Source organism: Lissotriton helveticus, chromosome 8, assembly GCF_964261635.1.
Source record: "Lissotriton helveticus chromosome 8, aLisHel1.1, whole genome shotgun sequence".
NCBI lineage: Eukaryota > Metazoa > Chordata > Amphibia > Caudata > Salamandridae > Lissotriton > Lissotriton helveticus.
In genome coordinates, this window is record NC_136069.1 from 81,970,563 (window position 1) to 81,995,500 (window position 24,938).

General features: G+C 41.4%; 1 protein-coding gene across 6 annotated transcripts in view; it reads left to right on the plus strand.

The window, feature by feature from the left end:
- Window positions 1-24,938, plus strand: part of SPICE1 (spindle and centriole associated protein 1) — a 591,766-nt gene that overhangs the window by 478,736 nt on the left and 88,092 nt on the right. For all 6 annotated transcript variants that reach the window (XR_013599733.1, XM_078656677.1, XM_078656679.1 and 3 more), the window contains 2 exons: window positions 8,520-8,622; window positions 17,580-17,646. Coding sequence is in view for 5 of the 6 variants with exons in the window: in XM_078656677.1 (XP_078512803.1) it covers window positions 8,520-8,622; window positions 17,580-17,646 (170 nt within the window). In the remaining variant the exon portion in view is untranslated. The remainder of the gene's footprint in view (window positions 1-8,519; window positions 8,623-17,579; window positions 17,647-24,938) is intronic.

Genomic DNA, 24,938 nt, shown 5'->3' on the forward strand with positions numbered 1-24,938 from the left:
TGTATATTTTTAAATTAAGAAAACATGTTTTCCCTGGTCTTCCTCCTTTTTACTCTCCAGAGGCAGCATGCATTCACTGGTCATGAGGATCTGTCCTGTTGAAGGAGTGAGTGGGGTCGTCATACACTTTGTGTAGTACACCTACCAGGCTCTGTTGATGGAATGGAGTTTCATTTTTTGCAGGTGATATTCAGGCGGACCCTGAAAGGCCACAAAGCAAGAGAGACTCTCCCTGAATCCTCCTTTTGGTGTGCTCAGTGGATGGCAGATGTATGCTGCTAGTTATGCTATCCCATTTTGTTACCATTCCGAAGGTGGCGATCACACAAACTGTACCAGAAACATCACTGTCAGCATCTTTGCCATTCGCTGTGGAGTTATTATATGGAGTGGAAAGGATCACCAGTCACTTGTTTGTCATCACATCTCACAGTATTGGTCATCCATTAGATATGAAGGAAACAGTAACATAGCAAGACCCTCCTTGCCATTGAGCTTTCCAAGAGTGAGGATGGCTCTTTTAGGATTGTAGTGTTAGTTGCCTTGTACTATATCATTGGGATCCTACTGCTAGAGGATATCTTCTTTTTCTCGCCAAGTAACTACTTGATTTGATTATGGAATTTATATAGCGCACGAATGCCCAAGGGCGTCTAGGCGCTATGCGGAGGGCTGTGCCAGGGATTCAGATGGAGATGGTGTAGCTTAGTTTGAGAATATCCATGTCTTTTGCAGCTTTCTGAATCCGAGCAACGTTGGACACCTTTTAATATCTATCGGGAGCGAGTTCCAAAGTTTCACTGTACCCAGGACAAAGCTTCTTCCTCCCCAGCAGGCTTTTTAAAATGTTGGTATCTGGAGGAGTTTGTTCTGTGCGAAGCGTAGGTGTCTGGGTGGATGGTACCATGTGAGGTGTTTTTTTCAAGAACGCTGGTCCATTTCCATACATCGCTTTGTACGCCAGATATAGGGATTTAATCTCAATCCTTTTCTTCACGGGAAGCCAGTGGAGTTTTTTTAAACCTTCTGAGATGGACTTGAATTTGGGGATGTCCAGCAGCATTCTGGCGGCTGTGTTCTGCACTCACTGCAGTTTCAGCATATGCTGTTTTTGGAGGCCTAGGTATAAGGCAGTTCCATAGTCCAGTCTAGCCATGACCAGAACCGCCACAAGGGTTTATACTGCTTCTGGGGGGTGAAAGCACGTACTTTATGGATTGATTTTAATGTTAGAAAGACCTGGGAGATGACCTTATTGAACTGGTGTTGAAAAGTCAGTATGTCATCAAAAATGATGCCCAGATTCCTCACTTTATGGGCTGGGGTAGGGTGGTCTCCTATACTGGGAGGCCACCAGTTCCGTGATCAAAAGGAGGTATCGGATCCTAGCAGGAGAACCTCTGTTTTGGTCCCATTAAGTTTTAGACAATTTGTTCCATTCCACTGATTTATGTGGGCATGCATTGGCTAAAGCGGTCAGCTGTTTCCTCTGGGCTGCTTGATAGGGACACCACGATTTGGGTGTTGTCTGCGTTACAGATAGGTGTGAACCCGAACGGCCTGATGATATTGGCTAGAGGGGTCACATACAAGTTGAACAAAGTGGGGCTTAATGAGGAGTCCTGCGGCACCCCACACGGCAGAGTAAATTGCTCTGAGCAGAAGTTGCCCATCTGAACATATTGATACCTGTTGTTCAGATAAGATTTGATCATCTTTAGAGCAGAGTTCCTGATTCCTGCCTCTTTTGATTAGAATATCATGGTTTACGGTGTCAAATGCTGCCGATAGATCCAACAGGATCAAGGCGGCCTTGGCACCTTTGTCTTGTATTGCCTGTATCGCCTCTGCTACCATGATCAGGGCAGTTTCTGTGCCATGCCCTTGTCGGAACCCGTATTGTCAGGAATCCAACAAGTCTTGTTTAAATCTAGTTGTGGTCTTCCCCTGGTGGTTTCTGTATGGGTCAATAAAAACCTTATATCATTGAGGTACTTGGGTTCATCAAACCAGTACCCTATAATAGAGTTTTTAAAATATCTACTTTGTAAAGTCTTATATAATGCCATTTTTATTACCCATAGAACACGCGTGACTGCTAGCCCTGCTCCCCGTCTTATCCTTTCTTTTGAGTTAATAGCTCATGGCTTTAATATTGTATGTGTGCGTACTGTGCTATGCTGTCACATCTGTTTGTTTTTTCAGTTTTCACTTGTATATGCTAGGAATTGTTAGATGCTCCTCTCAAAACAAACCTTTGTGCTCGTGTATTCTTTTCACATTAAAGAAGCACTGGAGGTGTGGTTTAACAGCATATTGCCTACATCTGTAAATACATCGACCAAAATTACGTTATGTAAATGTTTTTTTGTGTTTTTTTGTTTATATAAAATTTGTCTCGAAAATTTTATGAAATAGGAAAGAAAAAATGGATAAAATAATAATTTTCTAAAAATATCAAAAATAAATTATATTTCAAACTCATATTGCATTTATCATGTGCTCTATGTGAACGTCATTTGTTATATGAAAACGATATGTTGATCACTTTAGGGCAGTAGATATCCTATTGTTTGCTAATTATGTCCTTTACTTACCTGCACTGGAGGTAGGTAGTCATCTCAGGATATATCTCCCATGCTTCCCTCCTCAATATACAAATGTGCATTCCACATGTCACTGAGTGAGAAGACTTGCATCTTCCATATAGTCACTACCAATCATCGATTCATTTTTTCCTGCCTTTCCTTGAAACTGCCTCTATGTTGTACACTTCTTTGTTACTTTTCTTCCATATCTCTGGAATGTGTGTGACATGCCACAAATATCCAGCTTTTTTAATGCAAAGACACCACAGTGTATAATCTTTAGTCCTTTAGCAGTACTTAATATGGGTGATGTTAGACACAGTGTAAAGTTTGTGGTTTTGGCCACTCCATGGATCTTTGCCAAACTGGCAATTATCTGTTTTAATGTTTTTCCAGATAATATTTTATTCTGCCTGTAATGCTTCGCGATGATGCGAATGATGGATTTAACCTAGATCCTTGTGACTGGGGGTGAATGTTGGCATTGTCCAGCATTCCGTTCATCAATTGTTTCTTTTACCTATGTAGCCCTAGGTGAGAAGGGTATGCCCAGACGTGGGTCCCATGCTTACTACACCTCTGGATTCAAGCTAGCCTGGCTGATGAAGGGTGATGCCCTGAAACTGGTCTCAGGATGCTTTTTTCCGGTCCAGGGAGGAGCTAGCTTGGCAGTTAAGGCTGGAGTGTTCCCACAAGAAACAGGGTCAAGACTGATTTGCATATGGCTGGGTCCAAACTGGGGTGGTGTGGTGAGCAAAAGAATGATGGATTTTAACCCAGATCCTTGTGACTGAGGGTGAATGTTTGCATTGTCCAGCATTCCGTCCATCAATTGTTCCTTCTGTAATGCTTCACGAGGCATTCGAACCAAACGATTTTCTCAAGTTATATCTCCTTGAAAGTAGCATGTCACTTCTCAGTAGAGGCCACATTACTAAAATGCACTCTCGTGCCTAGCATGGGATTGGAACAGTTTAAGGCACGGGCCTCCAATGTAGATCTAAGAGGCCTGTTTTTCATGATACCCATTGACTTTGTAAATGGGATTCTTTTAGACTACCTATGTTTTATGCATCTATCCTAAACATGTGGTGTGGATCATACCTGCAAGGAGGACCTCTGTTGGATACACTTTGATCTGATGTCTCCTAGGGCTTTTCAGTGAGAGACTGCCACTGCTGACGTTCACATGCGACTAGTTGTCAACCTCTGGTGAAATATGGTTTTCTGTAACTCTAACAGGTATCTGGAAATATCCAGACCAGGCAAAGGTTCTGTGAAGACAGCTGGACAAAATTAGTATTTTTCTCTGTGCTGATCAGCAGAGCCAGGAGGCATGGAATATTCTCCAATGCTAGGAGCCCCCACTGAAATGCCAAATTTGCCATGATCCTTGACCTCTGAACTGTTTTGGAAATTTACACAGGCTCTGATGGTCTGTGAGAATTTTGAAGGACTACTTAATGACCAATTCTTCCTATGGTGTCAAAAGAAACACAAATTACAAGGAGTTGACTTGGCAATCATCAACAGGAGATACCTTATTAAAGATCTGTTACTAGAGGCTCTGGGGTGCATACATTGATATTATGACATCACCGTTTGGTAATCCGGAGAGCCATAACAACATGTTGGAACTGAGAGATCCAACTCTTTTCTTCTTCCAGCAGACACCACCACCACCACTATGTCTAGCTAACCAAACATGGACAGATGAGAAACTTGGTCTTTGTGAGGAACGCACAAACGATGTGGCATTGGCTGCTAGTGAGGAATCTCAGCCGTCCTCCTTGCAGAAACTGAAGGCAGTTGGCTAATCAGACACTAATTATTGCAGCACGTGCAGGCGTGGGATTCAGAGAAATATGTCTCTTTGCTAATCAAGAAAATTCCAAATGCTAAACATACGCTTTCACTTTCCCAGCGCTTTGATCCTAGAGGTAGTGCTTTTCAGTAAATTGGTTAAAGGCATTTCTGTACAGCTTGCTTCCAGTTCCCCTGCTCCCCAAAGTGATCAACAAGGTAAAGCAAGTGAAGAGTTGATCCTCCTAGCTCCAGACTAGTCCCTTTATATTTGCTGCACATTTTTTTCCCACATATTTCTACCCAGCTACACAGGAGTTTTTTTTTATTTGCAAGCTAATCCTTCGAACCAGGATTTACCTTTGCAGATCTTGACAGCCTAGTTCCTTGCAATATAACCGTTTTCAAGCTGTCTGAATAATCATTTTAAAAGATGGTTTGGATCTTGACTATAAACATAATACGGGTTTTGGGAAATGTCCTTCACTGGGGTATTGTTAAATGATTCCACTCATTAAGAATTTCCTGGAAAGTCTCAGGAAGGTTATACCCTTCGTTAGGTGACTTTCACAACCATGGGAATCTGATATAATCCTTTCTAAATTAATGGTCTGCCTTTTGAGTAGGTTGACTTGAAATGTATCCTTCTTGGTACATAGCACATCAGCTGCAGTGGTGGGTGATCTTCAAGTTGTTTGTATTGAAGAACTAAATATATTTTCTCTCTTTGTTAAGGTTTTTCTAAGGAATAAAGCTTCTTACAGGAGTTGTTTCTGATTTCCCTATTGATCGAACCCTTTCCTTCCCAACACTAATTTGTGTTGCCAAGCAGAAAGATCCTTGCACACCGTAAATGTGATGAGATTTCTTTGTTACCATTTAGACAGAACCAAAGATATATGTAAGGAAGAACAGCAAGTTTTAATTGTGCATTTTTTGACACACATCTGGCTACTTAATAGCTGCTGGGGTCTAGGTGGATAGTATATTGCATTAAATTGTGCTATTTGAATGTCATGTGCCTTGTAACCCAAGGTTCACTCCACCAGAGGGTCAGCAGCCACAGGTGTTCTTATGAGGAACATACCTCTAATCTGCGACCTGGAAAATGAGTCCATACCTGTGCTGACCATTACTGCACAGACTGGCTCCTGTATAAATACTCAAGTTAGTCACACAACCGTGTGTTACCTTTTTTGTAATAATTCTCTCTCTGCTTGTGGTATCTTGCTTCTGAAGTTTGGTTAAGCTTGATGTATCAAAAGAATTCCTATAATATGAAGGGGAAATTACTTACTTGTAATCCTAGTTTTTCTTCCTGGTTAAGGTCCAACCCTTTTACCCTGGAATGGAATCTTGTTAGATGCTTTCTCAATCTAACCCTAAAAACAAACTGATTGACTACATCCTTGTTATGCTTAATGGAATGGGGCTGCTTCCAGCTCCTGACAAAATCTTCACAATATCAGAGACTTTTTTTTTAAAAAAAAAGCTCTTGCTATATCATTTGTTGTCATTTTTTTAAAAACTCCAATACATGCAAGTCTTTTGTTTATCAAGGTTACCAACTATCAACAAATATTTTATATATTTTTTTTTTGTAAAACTATTTTTCTTTTGAAGCAATACACAACCAAAGACCTTGACAAACATCTCAGTTGGAATAAGCTCACAAAAGATTTGTTTTATACATTTCAGGACGTTCACTTTTCAACTTGTGATATACAAACAAATGTAGCTTCTTACTTTAACACACCCCCTCCCCAATCGCAAGGAGTCAACACAGTATTAGTATGTTCTCTCTGGTGTATCTTCGGGTAGGCAGGTATTCCTAACTGGCAGACAGAGCATCCCTCTACTCTCGTTCCATCTCCCCCAGATATTTGTCCATTTGTGCGGGCACCCTCTACTCTCGTAGACCACCCTCTGCTCGCATACACCAATCCATATCGTTTTCCCAATTGTTAAACATAAGACAGGACTATGACCTCAGTTGCACGCTATTTTACGCTTAGCTATCATTAAGCCCAGAGTGGCCCAAAGTTTCTCTCCCATTGTTAGGTCTGTTTTACCCTAGATGTTTAATAGGCACTCTTGGGATGACATCACCATGTCCTTGCCGCAAAATTTTAGCATGTGCGTGGCGATTTTGTTCCAGTATTCTCTTATCTTGGGGCAGTTCCACCACAGATATACAAAGGTACCTTCTTTGCCGCAATTTTTAGGACAAAGTGCAGAGTCAAGTCTGTTCATTTGGTCCAGTGTGGTACGTGCATAATATGTCCTATGGAGCCCTTTCAGCTGGATCAGCTTGAATCGAGACCGGATCGCCACCTCTCGGGGCGTGCAAGTGCCTCCAGCCAATCCTCGTCATACAGCTTCCCCATGTCCTCCTCCCATTTGGATCACAATTTCTCCAATGTACCCAGGTAATTATTTAATATCTTCCGATAAGTTAGCGCGATTGCCTTATCACTTAGATAATCGTCTAAGAGCCTATCTTCCAAAGGAGAAGAGGCCGTAAGATCTGTATCCCTCTGAATAGCTTGTTGCAATCCATGTCTAACTTGGAGATATCGGAAGGTCTCTGTGGGAGCCAACTCGTAGTCTTTTTTTAAGGTCGGCAAAGGGTCTAATCTTCCACCCCAATATTTTAAATTATCTTTCACATTCATGCAATACTCCGAAAAATTCAATAAACCCATTCTTAAACATCTGTTATAAAGCGCGAAATGCCCCAACGGGTGAAAAGGTGCTTTACAGATGCATGTAATACCACACTGTAATGCTTATGTTTTCATGTGATATATTTTCACAATGTCATGTAAAATGATGCCAGTCTTTTGCATTTAGCAAGACATTCATCAGTGAACCCAGAGATCTGACAATGTTATACATATGTACTGTTTGATTTCTATTGTGATCTCACATTAATGAAAATAAATTGTTTAAAAATCTCTATAAGGAAGGTCAATATTTGTTGATCAATTGTAAGGTTGATGTATAATTTATAGTGCGTTAGTGAATTATGTTTAGAGTCCTGATAAAGCTAATGAGATTTTATGTACCACATGTTAGCTCTTTTGACTGGATTTTAAGAATAACTCATGAAATGAACTCCGCTATTACACAATTCAAATAAAAATTTTTTTTACATATCCACTGTGAACAAGAGACCCGTTAGGTATTTGGAATTTTTCCAGAAAGTACAACAAAAGATTTGGCAAGAAAGCTTTTTCCAAATCACCATGCCTCAATCTTTGAGATTTTTGTTAACATTTCTTGACCAAAGCACTACTGAGGTATATTGTGCTATCTCTTTACATTTGACCTTTACTGCGGTGGGCATCTTCCTAGCTACTTTTTCTTTTTTTAGCTCTCTAAGGAAGCAGAAACAGTTTTCACCTATGCACCGCTTATACATAAGAGTACCATTCCCTACTCTCATTTTCTTCTTTAACTACATTACTGAGGTTTTTTTTGTCACATGTACTTTCTTATAACTGATTTCACTAATTGGATTATATTTTAGTGGGGACTAAATGTTATCTCAGAGTCCAATTTTGTGTTTAAATTACTTTCAGTATTAAAAACCTGTATATTTAAAATAATGTGTTTTGGAGTCTGCACATGAGCAAAGATATTCCAAAAATATATTGAAATGATTGGTAATGCAGCAGGAACAGGCTTCTTTCCCAGATTAGAGTAGACACTGCTTAGATCCAAACCTTCATATAAAATACAGAATGAGATTTTGATGCACAGTCATATAAAGAATTATTTGATAACTTTGTTTCTCCACTTTTTCACTTTGGCCATATTCCTGTTTTGGATGTTACTAGAAGCTTATGTAAAGAATGGAAGAAAGAAATCTTTTTGAAGTACTGCAGTCGAAGACCTGTGAAACTTTATTTGTAATCTTTTTTCTTCTCCTGTTTAAACTTTGTGTAAATGGTAGTGCTTCCAGTATTTTTTCTCTTTAGCAGTTTCACCCTTTTCCTCGCTGGGGTCTATATTATGATGATTCTACTTATGAGTGGTTCAGTATTCTGTGAAGTAAGAACAAAATTGTATAGTACTTGCCAATTACAGTAGTTTATTAATTTTGCTTTTTCTTTATTCTGATAGAAAGTAAAGGAAAGACTATTGAGGTGTCCATACCGGGTCATGAGCCTGCAGATTCATCAGTTTGTCTAACCACCTCCCCAGCCAGCGTGGCTACTGGAAGAAGGTACAATCAGTTGGGAGATAGCATAAACTCTGCATAAAATGTGATTTTACTGCTGCAGTGCTACTTTCATACCATAGAACCTGAATGTTCCTCTCTCCCACACCACTCTGCACATACAGGAGGCTCTTATTTGCCTCTGTTTTCATGAATGATCTTACTCACTGAGGCAAATCATATCTGCATCCTCCATGCTTAGCAATGACGTGAGCGTAAAGGTAAGGAAGGTTTGCTGTCTGTGGTAAACATTATCTGCCCCTAGACCCCTGCCGACAACATCTCACAGTGATGCGGAATGCTCTGACATGCCTAAGATTTCTCATATCACACAGTTATCCTCTTCCTCTCTGTAAAAGACTCCTATGTTGTGAGATTCAGCCATGCTGTCCCATCCTTTTGGTCGAACACACCACGTCTGCAGCAGAGCCAAGCGGTACTGGTATAAAAAATATTTTGAAATTTGATTTTGGTCCAAGTGCTATTTCTGACTTGTAAAACACAGAGATGAGATACTCAAAGATGCCTCCTCAAAGAACATTTCCAAGATAGATCATAATTAAATCCCACTTAACATCATTTAGCCATTCTTTTGCAGCACTCGCATATCTTAAAATCACTTTGTAAAAAACACTTTCCAAACTTCTGGCTACGCACCCATTATCCTTTCGAATGGCCATCATCAAAAATTCCTCCCTCCTTCATCGGATGCTCAAAGCTGCATTCAAACCTGCAAAGTTAATACTTACTCTTACATCCTGGCTCTTTCCTAATGTAAACATATAATTTTAGGACAGGAAACTGTTATTTCAGATACTTCTAAACTTTGCTCTTAAGTGCTGCATATGCTTGCATGCATCATATAGTGCACCCTCCAATCCTTGATTGAATGGACGGCTTAGCTTAGTATAATGGTGGCTGGCTTAGTATATGGTGCACACGTATTACAATGATGTGCCTTGCCCTAATCCAGGCAACCCTTATGGTTATTTAGTGGGCTTTGATAAACATAGAAAGCTCTCACAGAGGTAGCTGTGGAGAACAGCCTTCAGGTTTACCTTGAAGGAGTGTAAAGCAGGTTGTTTTACCACATTTAATCAATAGTGTAGATTAGATTAAAAGAACCACTCAGTGTTTTATAAAAATAAGTATTTATTATACAAAACAATCACTAACACATTGGTATATCTTCTACCCGAAGTTATCAACAATGCACACAAGAATACTTCAAAATAATTAGGTAAGTAGCACAAATATACACTGGTCTCCAGGGGGAGACTCGACCATATACTAGGAGAGTGGAATTGTAACTGCAAAGGAGAATTGGGCTTGGACCAGAAGACTCAGAGGAGCTGGGGACACAAGGAACAGACCCATGGTAAGTATCCAAGAACCCCACGGAGCCTTGTGCAGAGTGGAAACACAACGGCGTGTGCAATGGAAGTCAATGGAGAAGTCTCAGATCCGGTTTTAAAGAAGGACTCTTCCCGGAGATCCCAGAAGAAACCCTTTGGAAGACAGGAGGTGGGAGAACCACCCCACCCGTGTATGCCCGATGAACCAGGTTACTTGCACCAGGGAAGCCGAATGCATGGGGTGAAGTAACCTCAGGACTTGCCATAGATGACAATGGGAGACTTCGAAGAAGATGCCTCTGGAAAAAACTGTGAAGGAGTCCAGTGTAATCTGGTGGAATCCAAGGGTGTATCCTTGAAGAGGAGAACCTGCAAGCAGAAGGGATAGAGTCTATGCCACTCGGAGGTGACCAGGAGGCACGGAAGAACAATGCCCACCAATGTCGGGCGGTTCAGAAGTGAAGATGGTGACCTTGTCGCTGCAGTTGTGAGGACCAGGCAATGCTGAGGAAGATCAGGAGCCTGCATGAGCTGTCCCACGTCGGATGTCGGTATCTAGGTGTTTGGTGTCCCAAGTGAGAACCAACAAGCCTTGGTAGTCGCAAATGACAAAGAAATCAAAAATATGCAAATGTTGGGACCAGCAAGGTCCAAGGGCCTTACCAAGTGCAGGAAAGTTAGAGCAGGCACAAGCAAGCAGGATAGCCCACTAATGTAAAGGAAGACCCTCGAGAGGACCCACAGGCCGAAGGCACAGGAGTCATATGAGGACCTAGAGCAGCTCACCAAAGATGGAGGCCCACAGTGCAGAGGATAAACTGAGGATGCAGATCATGCACTGCTCCTCTCCAGAGAAGTGTTAGCAAGGGTGCATCCTAATTGGAGCCTGAAGCGGGCATTGGCAAATGTGCAGTATTCTTCCTACTTCCAAATCCTCCAAGAATTACAGGGTCCTGTGTCAAACACCATGGTCATGAACTCTTTCCTCCAGAAGAAAATGTATAAAAATGCTTTCCCTTGCTCAAGTCATAACCGCAGAGTCTTCACCCTGTAAATCCATCCAGGCACCGAGAGGATCTGTAAATTTTTTCACTGCAATTACCTTTGCCCATCGGTAGGTGCGCCCTTGCCCAATGGTAGATGTCATCATGCGACTCCGTGTCTGGTCCATCAAGCCCTACTTGAAATGCATGGTCCCTTCATATCTGCCACCTCCGTACCCTGACATCAGTTCCTTTTTTGTGTGCCTTCAAATGCTAATCTGGAGCTCGCTCACTCAAATTCTGTCTGGCATGACAGGTTTTTCTCTTTGGGATTCTTCCAGGTTGCAAGGGACTTGTCGGCTCCTAAAAAGACAGGCTTTAAACCTGTAAGGATTGCCACGAACCAAGATCAGTGACAGACCCTCACAAGGTTTCTCTCTGGTGTTTGGGCTCCTCACATGATTTGATGTCATTCGACAAGTGTGCTAAGATGAATCCAAAGGCCATCTGTGATCCTGAATCCAAGTTATATGTCACGGACCAGTGATGAAAAGTTAGAAAGTCACGATTCTGCTCGAATTCTAGGACACAGACGTGTTCTTGAGGCCCATCCCATGACCGGTCTTCTCAGAGGTCCATAAATCGGGTAAGACAAAAAAGCACAAGCAGTCCAAGAACGCTCCCCTTTGTCCCACTTCTTCCACCATGCTGACCTGTCTCAGTCTTCGGTAATGGTTCCAGCCCTAATTTTCATTCAGCCCAAGTTCCCAAGCCCATTGACATCGCCGCAACAGGTCAGAGAATTTAGGAATGCCATGTTGCTGTTCTTCGGTACCCCACTGGTTTCCTCTGAAGCCCCTGCTGGCCCTAAGGATCCGAGTGGGCCTCCAGTCGAGTTACCACAGTGGATTGATAGCCAATGCAGCATTTGTACCCAGGGCCGGACTGGCTACCGGGCAGTTGTGTGTGCTGCCGAGCAGGGGGATGCTTTCGTTGATGGGGACCTGTGTGTGCAAAACGAAATTCGTTTTGCTTTTTTGTTTTCAAAGCGCACGCAGGTCCCCATCAACGAAATACGCCCATAACACGGAGAAATCATCCCCCTGCTCGGCAGCACACACAACTGCCCGGTAGCCAGTCCGGCCCTGTTTGTACCCCTTGACCCCTGCTTCAGGGCTAGCTTATGTGTCAAAGCTAGCACCGACGCTGGAGGAGGAGCAGATAGTTCTTTTGGGGCCAGAAGCAAATCAGTTTCTCCCTCCACTGAAGTTGCAACCCTTGCGCCCCCTGCCTACTCTTATACAGAGACTCTTTCGCTCCATTATGACCTGCAAGACACAGAGGATAGCAGTCGGGTATATGATTGAAAAAAACTTTTTCTGGACCCACAAGATGCCAATGGGCTCAATACTTTACCTGACACCAGTCTACACTTCCCTTCCCTGAGCCCAGCCACTTTAGACACTGCCTCCTTTGCGATGGTGATTAGGAGGGCAGCAGAGGTCCTTGACTTGCAGCGTCACACCATTGAGGTTCAAACTAATGTCCTCACACAGGTCCTACAACCCGGACAGATAACACAGGAGCCTCTCTAGCTATTTCATGAGACCTTGACAGACAAATTGCGGCATCTGAGCAAAAACAGTATCTTGGCTGCCAGTGAACTGCCAAATAGCTTAGAGATTCAGACCTACTCCAAGAGATCCTGCCATTCTCCTTCAACATTCTGACAGAAAGGCTGGTAGTTCAGGCGCCTACAAGCAGGTTAAACCAGCCAGCCTCTAGACCAAGTCGAAATGCATGGAAACATTTGCAAAAGGCATGTTCTCCACCACTAGTCTTGCCCTCTGTTCAGTGAAATACAGTTGCCTCCGTGTAGATACTAGCATGCTTTGTGGGACATGGTGGAGGAAATCTTGCCATCAATTCCAGAGACCTCGGGGCCAACCTCCAGCATGTCATTCAGGATGGTCAGGACACTGCAATATATGCAATTCACTTAGGCCTAGACATTACTGACTGCTTCGGTAGGGCATTCGGGACAACTGTGGTGCCTAGGTTGCATGATTAGATCGATTCAACAGGGTTTTCTAGTAAAGTACAACAATCCTTGATGGACATGCCATTTGATGGTACACATCTCTTCGAAGACCAGACAGACTAAGCCTTGAAGCTCTTCAAGGACAGCAAGGCAACAGCACGTGCCCTTGGGATAACACCCAACTGTACAGCAGTTTCCTCAACAATTTAGCCACTTTTGAGACTTCAGAAGACTTCAGCAGAGGCCGCTTCAGACCTTGCCTCAGCAGCAACCGGCCACACAAGCCATTTGAGGCAGAGGCTGGGGATCCAGCTGTGAGCTTGCAGGCCCCCAGAAGCAACGAACTGCCAAAACCCCTGTACCCTTCCCACTGCTCCCACCCCCATCACCTCTACTGCAGCCGCTGCAAAACCACTTTAATTTGTCCTTGGCAGGGAGTAATTGCCCAGTGGGTGGTCGTATCACCATTTACTTCCACAAGTGGCTGAGCCTTACCTCAGACCTGTGAGCGCTCCAAATTGTCCAGAATAGATACGTTCTCCCCTTTCTGTCCAGCCCTTGCGACATGCTTGCTTTGCCACAACCGCTCCCTGGGGGGGGACCCTTGTCCATTCTGTGAGAAGTCCAGGCTCTCTTGACAAGGAAGCCATAGAGTGGGTGCCAGCTCCAGAAGTCCGGACTAGTTGTTACTCCCGCCCGGGCCATCCTCGGTCTTCGCCATGGATGGTGGCATTGGACCTGCAGGATGCCTATTTTCACATTCCTGTCCTGCAGTCCCACAGGTGGTACATGCAGTTTCAGGTAGGCCATGAGCACTTTCAGGTCTCTGTTCTCCCCTTCAGCCTTACCAATGCACCTCAGGTGTTCACAAATGGTGGTGATCGCTGCCCATCTTTGGAGGTTAGAAGAATGAAACTTCTGATATCTCAGTGGCTGGCTGCTGAAGGTAGGCGACTCTTAGGCAGCTGTGGGCGGCCCCTCCGGACAACGGCCGGTCTGTTGACATCACTGGGATTTTCCCTCAACTTCACAAAGTCACACCTGCTACTTCACATAGATTATCCTTCATTGAGCTATCCTGGACACAGTGCTCTACTGAGGCTTCCTGCTGCTTCAGTGAGTCTACGACTTTAAGGCTGTGATCCCCGGTGGTTCAGTCTTTGACCTGGGTCTCAGGAAGCGCGGCTAGAGCAGCTCTGATGTTTCCTGGCCTCCTGCATCCCGCTTGTGGACTGCGTTAGGTGGTACATACAGGCTCTGAAGTGAGATCTGAAGTCTCAGTGGACTCTGCTCTAATGGAACCTTTCGGTACCATCCAGCTGTCATAGTAAACAGCAAAAGATCTGCAGTGGTGGTTGCTAGACCACAGTTGGACCAGTGACAGATCCCTCTCCCTATGCCAAACAGAGCTAATGGTTATGATTGATGCATCGTTGCTAGGTTGGGGATGTCATCTGGTAAAGGTGGAGATCAGAGGGCTCTAGTCTCCATCAGAAGCCCGCCTCAACATCATTTTGTTGGAGTTGTGGGTGATCAGCTTGGCACTAAAAGAGTTCCTCCCCTCCATCAATGGGGAACGGGTTCAGGGTCTCACTGACATAACCACCGCCATGTGATACTGTAACAAACATGGCTGAGTGAGGTCGTCATGTAACACCTGGTTGGATCTTAAAATGCCAGGGGGAAGGAACTAAGTGGACATTGCATAGTGGATAAAGAATGGCATCTGCACTCTGAAGTGGAATAGGGTATTTTTCAGCAATGGGTAGAACTATGGCTCGATTCTTTTGCCACCATAGAGAACACCCAGTTTCCAAGCTTTTGTATGTTGAACTTCCCAAGTCATTTCTCGTTTAGAAATGCTTTTTACTTGGATTGGAACTCGGGCTCCTGTACGCCTTCCCTCCTCTGCCTCTCTTGCCCAGGGTTCTGAAGATCAGGAACAGCTGGAACCTAGTCATCTTTGTGGCTCCAGACTGGGTGAGGATAGCATGGTACCCGAAAACTTCTGGCCACAAACGGCTATCTCCCAATCTGGCTACCCCTTCGGGAAGCCATAATATCGCAGCAGCAGGGAAGGATCTTGCATCCGAGCCAGCACAACCTACATCTCTGTGCATGGAAATTTAGGGGTGACAGTTGAGTTTTTGATCTCCCTCCTGAGATAGTAGGTATCATTTTGACTGCCTGGCATCTGTCCACTAAAACAATTTATTCACAGATGATATGAGAAGTTTGTTATTTGGTGTTCATGCCGAAATGTCCAACCTTTACAGGTACAATTGTCTCACCTGCTATTTTGTCTCTCTTTAGCCCAGCAAGGCCTTGCTGTTGCAACAATTGAAGGTTATTTATCAGTCCTTTTGGCCTTCTTATCAGCTGATCAGCTATCTTACCAGATCAGCTATCTTTATTTAAATCACCATTTGTGATGCATTTTTATTTGAAAGGGCTGACCCACATGTTTCCACCAGCACCATTTGTGATGCCTCAGTGGGACCTTTCACTTAGTTCTCACTTTGATCATATGTGACCCTTTTTCACCTATGCTCAACTGTCCTCTAAGACTACGCGCATGAAAGTTGACATTCCTCATAATTAAAACACCATCTTGTTGTGTGAGTGAATTACAAGCACGGTCTGTCATGCAGCTGAATAACCCCTTCCCAGACAAGCTAGTGCTCAGAACAAAAGCGGGTTTCCTCCTAACTGCAGATTTCTCACTGTCCCACCCACCTCCCCGTTCAATGGAATGGAATCTTTAATTCCATTTTAATACGATTCCAACTTGCACACTGGCACAGTCTGATTAAAATGACTCTACATTTGCCGGCACAGACAGATATCAGAAAATGTATGTCAGCATGTGGAGTTTATGCAGGATCCCCAATGTTGCATCTCAGGTGGAACCACTCAACAGTGCACGACTTCACCTATCAACGCCCAAGAATCACCGGATACAGTCTGACACCTGGAAGTATTCAAAAAGTGAGTAATCTGCTGTTAGATGGAGTTTCCATCAGAAAGAGCGTTACCGAAGGTAGGTAACTTGTTCGCCACATTGATTACGGATGCATTATGTCCCAGATAGGACTGCTACCCTGAACGATTGCCATTGGTTAGTCTATTTACAAGCATTCTTCCAATCACCTTTTGTGAGTTTGATGTGATACTCTAAGTGGCCAAGGGTATGCCCATGTGTAGATCCCATGCTCACTGTGTCACCGGGAAGCAAGCTGCGCCTTACTGAAGAGGCCCTACTAGACAGACAGAAACCGGCTTGAGTTCTGATTTAGAGAGGACCTAGCCTTGCAGTTTGGACTGGGCTGTTCCATTCGGAGCAGAACTGAGTCTGATTAGCTTTCGGTTGCATTTATACTGAGTTGGCATAGTGGGCAAAAAAGTGATTGGTTGGAATGCTACTCAGAGATATTGTCAGTGTTTAGATCCGACTTCTCCAACGAGGAGCAGGAGGTTGTTCTCTAGAAACTTGTGAGTAGGCCTCCTGTGTGCAGCCCAGCCTAACAAATTAGAAGCTTTTGCTTGGTTGAAGTAAAATATGTGTAGCAAAATTGAAAAGTGTGTATTTTAGATGAAAATGTATGTATTTCTAGAACTCATAAGTGGGGCTTGGAGAACAATGGTTGAATGTATTTAAAGCGGATAGTCGATTGATAAATCCTGGTGATCAGGAGACTTTTCACTAATATTATTACCTTGACTCCTGGGGCGTTGCAGCTATGGTGGTCACGTATTACCCATATAAAGGCATTCCAAATTGACAAATCCTTTTGTACATTATTGCTGGCAACCTTCCTGATGCACATAAGTGATCACTGCTGATCATGCATATCCGCCTCCACGTGGGTTGGGCACAGTGCCAATACCTGTTTCCAACTCCCTTCTGTACACGGATGAAGGTGGTGCACAGAATGGGGTTAGTTGCCTGTTGGGGATTTTCTACAGGGCCTGGTGGCAGGACATTAGCTTTATGTTTGGGAAAAAAATATTGCATTGTTTTTTTCAGTGAATTTCTAGTTTTAAAAAAAAAGTAAAGGTTATAGTAATGTTAGTTAGGTTTGATGAAAAGATCTGTTTTGGTTAAAAAAAAATAAAAAAAACCTTAGAAATTCACCGATAAAACCAAAGGTTAACTTAACATTATAGTTAGGTGAAACAATATCAGTGACAACATTAACGTTTAGAACTACCCTTTTCTTGTTCCCAGCACCTGAAATCAGGGTAGTTTGGTCTTAAGGGTGTAACAAAAGTCAATTTATATTGTGAGTGTGAAAGGGCTAAATCAATTTGATAATTAGTGAAGGATGCGTTGTTCAATAATGCTACAACTCATTCGTGAATTTCTGTGTGGTGTTTCACCAGAGGAATACCTAAAGATTGCTGTCAGTAACTGCCTGGCCTCATTGCAGGACAACTATTCCTGTCAATTGTTCAATGCCACTATACCTGTGAGGAATTCAGCGCCTGGCAGGGATGGTTGCAAGCTTTATTGGTTGAAACGTTTTTGCTAGAGGCACTCACAGTATGCTTTTTTGAATTTCATTTTATTTCCTTCATCAACAGGTCTCACTCCCCGAAAACACCCCCTGGTATCTCTGAAAGGCTGACGCCACTCGGCCCGAGACCCAAGGTGAATAACTCATTCCATTCAATGAGATACCAAATATATCTGTGTGATTTTAGGTGCTATTCTTTCATTGAAATACTCCTTTAAAACCTATTGTTTTACATTCCTGTGTAATACGTGCACATTGTCTATCCGGCTTGTACTTCCCTTTCTGGTGTCACTACAACTAACTCGTCCATGTTCTAGTGCTGATCTACTTGTCTTGTTATGTTGTGTATATCTGTAAACCCACTGCTTCTCTCTGACCAGCCACAATTGGTTTGCTAAAACAAACATGTATCCGTATCCTTGTTTTCTTAGTTCAGACCTTACTTTTTACCCTTTATTGCTGTCAGATGTATTCCATGGATTTTCTACCAATGCAGTTGTCTCTACTGACATTATCTACAGGTCTGAAGTCCTTCTGAAGGCTCCTTGTATATCTCATATCTTGCATCTCTTGCTAAACACTAGCCAGGATTTCTGTAAGGTTTGTTTCTGATTTCCTTCTTGCAGACCAGGAGGACCTCAATTGTTTCCTTGTGCAGAAAGGGTTTCTGCTACACCCAGAGCTTCATCACATGCCTTTAAAACTAGAGAGGGGCATGTACAGCAATGTGATGTTTACATAAACGTATAGAAATTACGTTGGCCCAGGAGCTTTGCTTGGTTTTTGTTAGGAATGGGCAAATGTTAAAGTAAAGAATCAGATGAAAATAGTCTCTTTTTGGGGTAAACTACAAAGACCCCACAAGCTGTTGGCAGAGGCATACAGAACAGACTGTAAAACGGTTTGTTCCCATAGTGTTGCTGTATATATACTCTAGACAGCCTACTAGCACAGAGACTGTCAGATAATGATACTTCAAAAGACCCTATATCTTTTATTTAGACCAAGGTATATTAATCACAGTACATTGGAGTGCTCCATTGCTTGGTGAATACGTTTGTGCCATAGAAGCACCTGTACATTCAGACAGTCCTTCTGCTTGAGATTGCTCTTCTAGAGTTCAATGAGACCTTTAATTCTCAGTCGCGGACAAGAAACCTGTGCCTATTCCGTACGAGTGCTGCGTTTGAACTTCAGGTGGCAAGAAATCCGACCATGGATTCCCTTTCCTAAACTTTGCCGGGACATTATACTTTGACAGCAGGCAAGTGGCAGTAAGGAATAGGCTAGATCACCCTGCATGAATATTTGACAGACCAGACATCATAAACAAGGTGGCTACTCCAGCATTGGGTCTTGCAAATGCTTGAACGATTTCCTTTTGTCACGCTGGGAACCCGGGTAGTTAAAAGCAGCAACAAACAGTGTTAAAATGGCCACAGTCCTAAGAACATGGTTTTATATAGCACATTAAGGTCTCTGAAAATTACTCAAACTTCAGCCAATCAGGTGAATGCACTTACACTCTTACTCCCCCTCGAGGCCACCTGAGCTCAGGTTTTGTACCGCATGTTAAGTGTCATGGAGCGCCCAGACACGGCTCTACTCCATCTGATACATTAACCCCATGAAATCAGGATTCCACATATTCACCTTCCCTGGACGACCTCCCAAACCCAACTTCATCTACTACAACACAGTGAGTGTCCATTTTTTGATCTGGACTAGAGAAACCTTTGGTGACATTGTCAAGTTCCCCATGGGAAAAGAAATCTCTCTTCAAGGCCTGTTTGACTTGTGGATTGAATAATCTAGTTGCGGATTGTCTACATTTTAAATTCCTTTAATGGCTGTATCCAAAACAGAAGTCATTAAAATACGACTTTTCTAAGACTTTTCTTCAAAATCCTATTGTGACAGAGACAGGTGCCTAGCCTTATTCCCTCAAGAGCAAAGAGATAACCCAGTATTGGGGATGCCCTCTGTTAGAGGTTGATTCTGCCAAGTGCAGCTCCAGTATCTTTCACAAAAAGTCAACATTTGGAGTCTCCTGGAAATCTATTAGAAAAATGCAGTCTATTCTCAGTGAAAATTCACACCCCTTTGGCTATTTGCATGTAAAGGTGGCATGGAAGTCAGCTGTGACTGATGTTCTGGTCACTTCCCCACCAATGAAATGAAATGAAATGCGGTGTTTATAAAGCGCTAACTGCCACTCCGAAAGGAGCATCCTGGTGCTGGTATGGCAGTGAGAAGAAACTCTGGTGTTCTTAAATGAGTGAGACAGTTCATCTGAAGATTCAAAAATCCAAGTTTTTAGTGCTTTCTTATATTATGTTTCTGATTTTAACATTCTCAGATGGATTGGCAATAGGTTCCAAGCTCTGGTACCTAATACGGCAATTGTTTTTCCTGCCTTTGTTTTGCATCTAAAGCTCATCACCAGCAACTACACAGACTTCCTATGGAGCATATCTCCAAATCGAAGTGGCAAAGATGGTGGCTCCAGCCGCACCATTATCCCAGAGTGACAGTACAAGTCTCTAATGGGGTTCATGTCATCCTGAATTCTATCAATTCAACCCTGCAAATTGCTATTGAGCAGAAGGTGAACAGTTGGTGGAACCAGGCTATACGATGATAGTTTGACATGGTGTCAGTCATCGGTTGTTTCAAGCTAGCATTGGTGTGGTGGAGAATGTCAAATAATTATACAAAAGGTCTGCTTTTTTTAAAGTCCTAGCACCAAACAGTAAGGACAACAAAGGTGTCAATATAAGGATGGGGCACACACACATGCAGGAAGTGATAATGCAGGACAGATGGTCAGAGACCGAGAAGCTTCTACACACGAATGTCTTTGGACTTTAAGTCGTTTAGCTAGGCCTTCGAGTGTTCCATCGTCATCTTCAGAATCAGATAGTCCTGAATCCAAGTCCTGCTTTCAAGATACCACACAGCTCATTCTGTTACATGGTGAAGCAGGGCAGGACGAAATCTCTGCTTGTATGAGATGTCCAGCAGCTGTGTGACTGCGATAGCCAATGGGATCAATCTGAAAGCGAAGCATATGCCGCACAGGAAACAAGCAGACTCTCTCAGCTGGTCTCGCTGAGTGTTGTGAATGAGAGCAGCCCTGTGATCAGTTGCGGCAGCTGTTCAAATGTTGGCGTCATCCTCTGTTCTGTTCTTGACGAGAAATGTTGTCCCTTTGCTAGCAGGTAATATCAGCATGGAACTCTGGAGAAGCAATTTCAAAGAACTGGTATACATTTCTTTGTGCTTATCCACAGTGTGTACTTTGGTCCCAAGGTTTTCTGTAGAGTGAAGAAGGAGCCATGCAAAATGATACTGACCATCTCTGGATAGCCAAGAAAGTATTGGTGTACATAGCTTCTGCATCTCTCAAGTACTCCTGTTCCACTTGAGATCCAGCCAGAGCTCCTGTGCAGGCAACGGAATAGATTTGCCACCACAATCTGAAGTCCCAGAGCCTCACGGCTTGGCTCTTGTTGACCTAGAGTTTGGTCACCTAGTCATTCCTGTGTCAGACTGCAGGGATGGTTTGATGCACCCATGCACCATCCACTTTGAAAATGTACAATGGAAAATTAAAAAGCTGCAACGCCTGGTGTGCTGGTGAAAGTCTACATCAGACGGCCGTGTAACTCCATCTGATATTGCCACAGTGATCATATCTTGCCAAATCTGCCTCAAGCATGCTATTGTCAAAGTCCATCTGGCTGTAATTGCCAGTTTCAGATGTTCTTTTAGTCCTCTTTCTATTATTCAGCAGTTTATGAAATGGCTATTTCGAGCCTTACTTCCAGTGTGATAGCCACCAGGATCATACCCACTGTCGGAGCTCAGCATTGCTCTTCGATGCCTCATGGCACCTCCATTTGAATCTATTCATAAAGCTCCTAAAAAAACTGCAATGCTTTTTGCCTTGACCTCTTTGTGAAGAGTGAGTGAGCTGCACACACTTATTCATCAAAAAACCTTTCCTTCAGTTCTGAAACGATAAGGCTGGTACTGCACCCAAATCTCACATTCCTGCCCAAAGTACCTTCAGACTTTCACCCCAATGAGCCACTTGTTCTCTGTTCTTCTTGCTGATTCCTACTTCCAATGCAAAAACGTCTTTGCATTTTCTAAATGTTCGCAGGTGTCCTTAAATTTTATCTTGACAAAACTAAAGATTTAAGACCGACTTATCTGATATGTGTCCTTCAGTAAGCCTGGAAGGGATCACCCCTCTCTGACCAAGGTCTGTCGAGATGACTCTCAGCCTGCCACGTGTACTGTCACAAAAAGGAGAGAAGACCTTTGAGAGGAAGATTGATGGTGCACTCACCCAGAGGAGTTTCAACAACAGCAGCCTTGTATAGCGGACAACTTCTGCAAGATATCTGTCGATCTGGGACTTGGAAGAGTAAGCAAGCATTCAGCAAATGCTACTATGTGGATGCAGCTGCACATCCATCTGCTTCCAAATTTACTGTTGTCTCCAAACTATTCTAATTTAAGGATATGAATCTGTGAAAGATTCAAAGCTGGAGAAGTTACTTAGCTGCAACCACTGTTCTTCAGCGTTGGTATCTTTGCTCACGTGCGCGTGCACTTCCGAGTTTCACTAGTTGCTCCTCCGCCACTTATGTGATTTGAAAATTTGAGCTATGGTGGCATCTAGGGAGAGGGAGAGTGCTTGTGCTTTTTACCTCATTGGCTGAAGTTTTGGTCCATTTCCGTTATGTGAATTCACTACTAAATGAACACTGTTCATATGCTTATGTCCATTCTATGTTTATTGCTGTTTTATACTACTGGGACATTCCAGCCTGACGACTGGGAATAATTCAGGCTTGTGAATAGAGGTAAGTAATTGGTTTCTTACTCCTGATGGCTCCAGGGTCTGCTACTTTTTCATGGTTTCATCCACAGACAGGCACTGATGATAGTTTTTGGTACCTCTGTATTGTACTAACACATCAAAAAGCACACAAACCCACACAAACTCACCACAGCCTGCAACACACCTGTAGCAGACCACGTTCACTACACAATGCAGATTCAGAGGAAACTGGTGTGCCCTAATGAGCAGAACTGATTTTCCCCCAGAGGTGTAGGAAAAACCGCTTGTACCTTTTACTGTTCCAAAGGCAATTCTGTCCTTGTGAACTTGGAAGAAAGGCTCCTCCAGAGTGAGGGCTTGCAGTTCACTAACACATCATAAGGATGTGATGATGACAACAAACACTAACTTCCAGGAAAGGAAAAGTAAGGGCCTTGAATGTAAGGGTTCAAAAGGGAGGGGGGAGTATGTAAGTCTGGTAAGAATGATAGTACAGTTCCAAAGAGGGGTGGGCAACTTTGGCGGGGAGGGGATAATTCGCTTTAGACCTCCCATGAGTCCTTGACTACTTGTATTTTGAATAAGGCAGTGTGTTCCCTGTTCTGCATGTAGGCTATAGGTATTCACCTGTTACAACGCATTTTTTACAACGCAGTACTGTTACAACGCATTTTTTACAACGCAGATACTGTTACAACGCATACTATTACAACTTATACTGTTACAACGCAGGTACTGTTACAACGCAAGTACTTTTACAACGCATATATAAATATGTATATGTATTTAATTTTATATTTTATTTTAAATTAGGTTAGATTGTAGTAATATTAAAATAAATAAATTTATACTTAATAATTTTAAAATGTTGTTTATATATAATTTTTAAATTATTTAATTAATTATAATAATTAATAATTAATAATTTAATAAATGAAAAATAATGTATTAATCAAAAGAAAAGTATTTTTTTAAATATTTTTAAGGTTAGATTGTAGTAATATTAACATATGAAAATATATTTTTAATAATTATTAATTATTTATTAATAATTAATACTTTAATAACTGAAAAATAATGTATTAAGCTAAATAAAAATATAGGATAGATTGTAGTAATTTTAATATATTTAAATTTATTTTTAAAAAATATTTATTAATAATTAATACTTTAATAATTGAAAAATAATGTATTAATCAAAAGATAAGTATTTTTGTAAGTATTTTTGTAAAAAATTATTACCTTTTAATATAGTATTTATTTTATACTTTATTTTAGGAATTTGTTTATTGAATTTTTTGAATAGTAATAATTATAATGTTCATTTTAATTTGATATTGTTTATTATATTGTATAATATAAATTTAGGAATGTATATTACTATAGTTTATTTTAATTTTAATTTTAATTAATATCACATTTTTATTTTATATTTGTATTTTTGATTTTTTTAGTTTTTGTTTATTATTATTATTTTAATTGAAGTATTAATTAGTATGTATATATTAATAATTAAAAAACGATTTAAATAAATTTGAAATATTTTTAAATAATATTATTTTGATTTATTTAGATTTTTAGAAATTATTATATATGACTATATGTTTATTATATTTTATTTATGTTTTTAAAAATATATTGGGAAAATATTATGTTCTATTATTGTTTAATTAAATTTACAAAATATGTTATCTATATGTAGACTTCATTAAGTATATAGTTTTTTTAATTAAATAATTTATAATCGATTTTGTTTGTGATATACTTATATTAAAATTTCCGTTCCCACGCTTTACCATTGTTTTCTATGGATACGTTTGTCCTTCATTTATGTCTTTGATACAACTAGTTATGTAGAGCGGTTCGGAATAAAAGCAAAGGAAACGAAAGGAAAGAGGAGGAAAAAAGCGGAACAGAAAGAAGAAAACAGGTATATTAAGGAAGTATATATTTTACATATTATTTTAAAAGTTAAGATATACAGATTGAAATAAATAAAAACGTCGAGATATGTTTTTGTTCATAAAAATAACTTTTTATTACATACAAAAAATAAATAAAATTTCTTCTGTTTTTAATACATTTTATGTATATTTTTCTAAATTTTAACATATATATGTAAACATATTTAAAAATAATATTTATTTATAAATTGCAATATATTACAATGTACAGTAGTCCTTTCTTTATTGTTGCAGCATATCCTGACGTTATTACGTATACGTGTGCGTCGTCGGCCATTTTGTGGGTATCCGGAGATGGAAGCAGGAGGAAGCAGCAGGACGCTGATCTACGACCAGGTAGGAAAACAATGTAATACTAAGTAATAAAGTTAAATAATAAAAGATTTACATTTATTGTAAGGATAAGTTAAGTAGAGGTTGCTCGAAAAAAAATAAATGTAAAAAATACAACATGTCGCTACTCGTATTATTAGAATATGCCGATGTTGGGTCGGTGGGCGTGGGGAACATCGGTAAATATAAATAAAGTAAGATTTAGTTGAATTTTAGTAAAAAAACATGAAAAGGGGTTTAGAAAAGTATAACAAATATTTCATAATGTATTTAT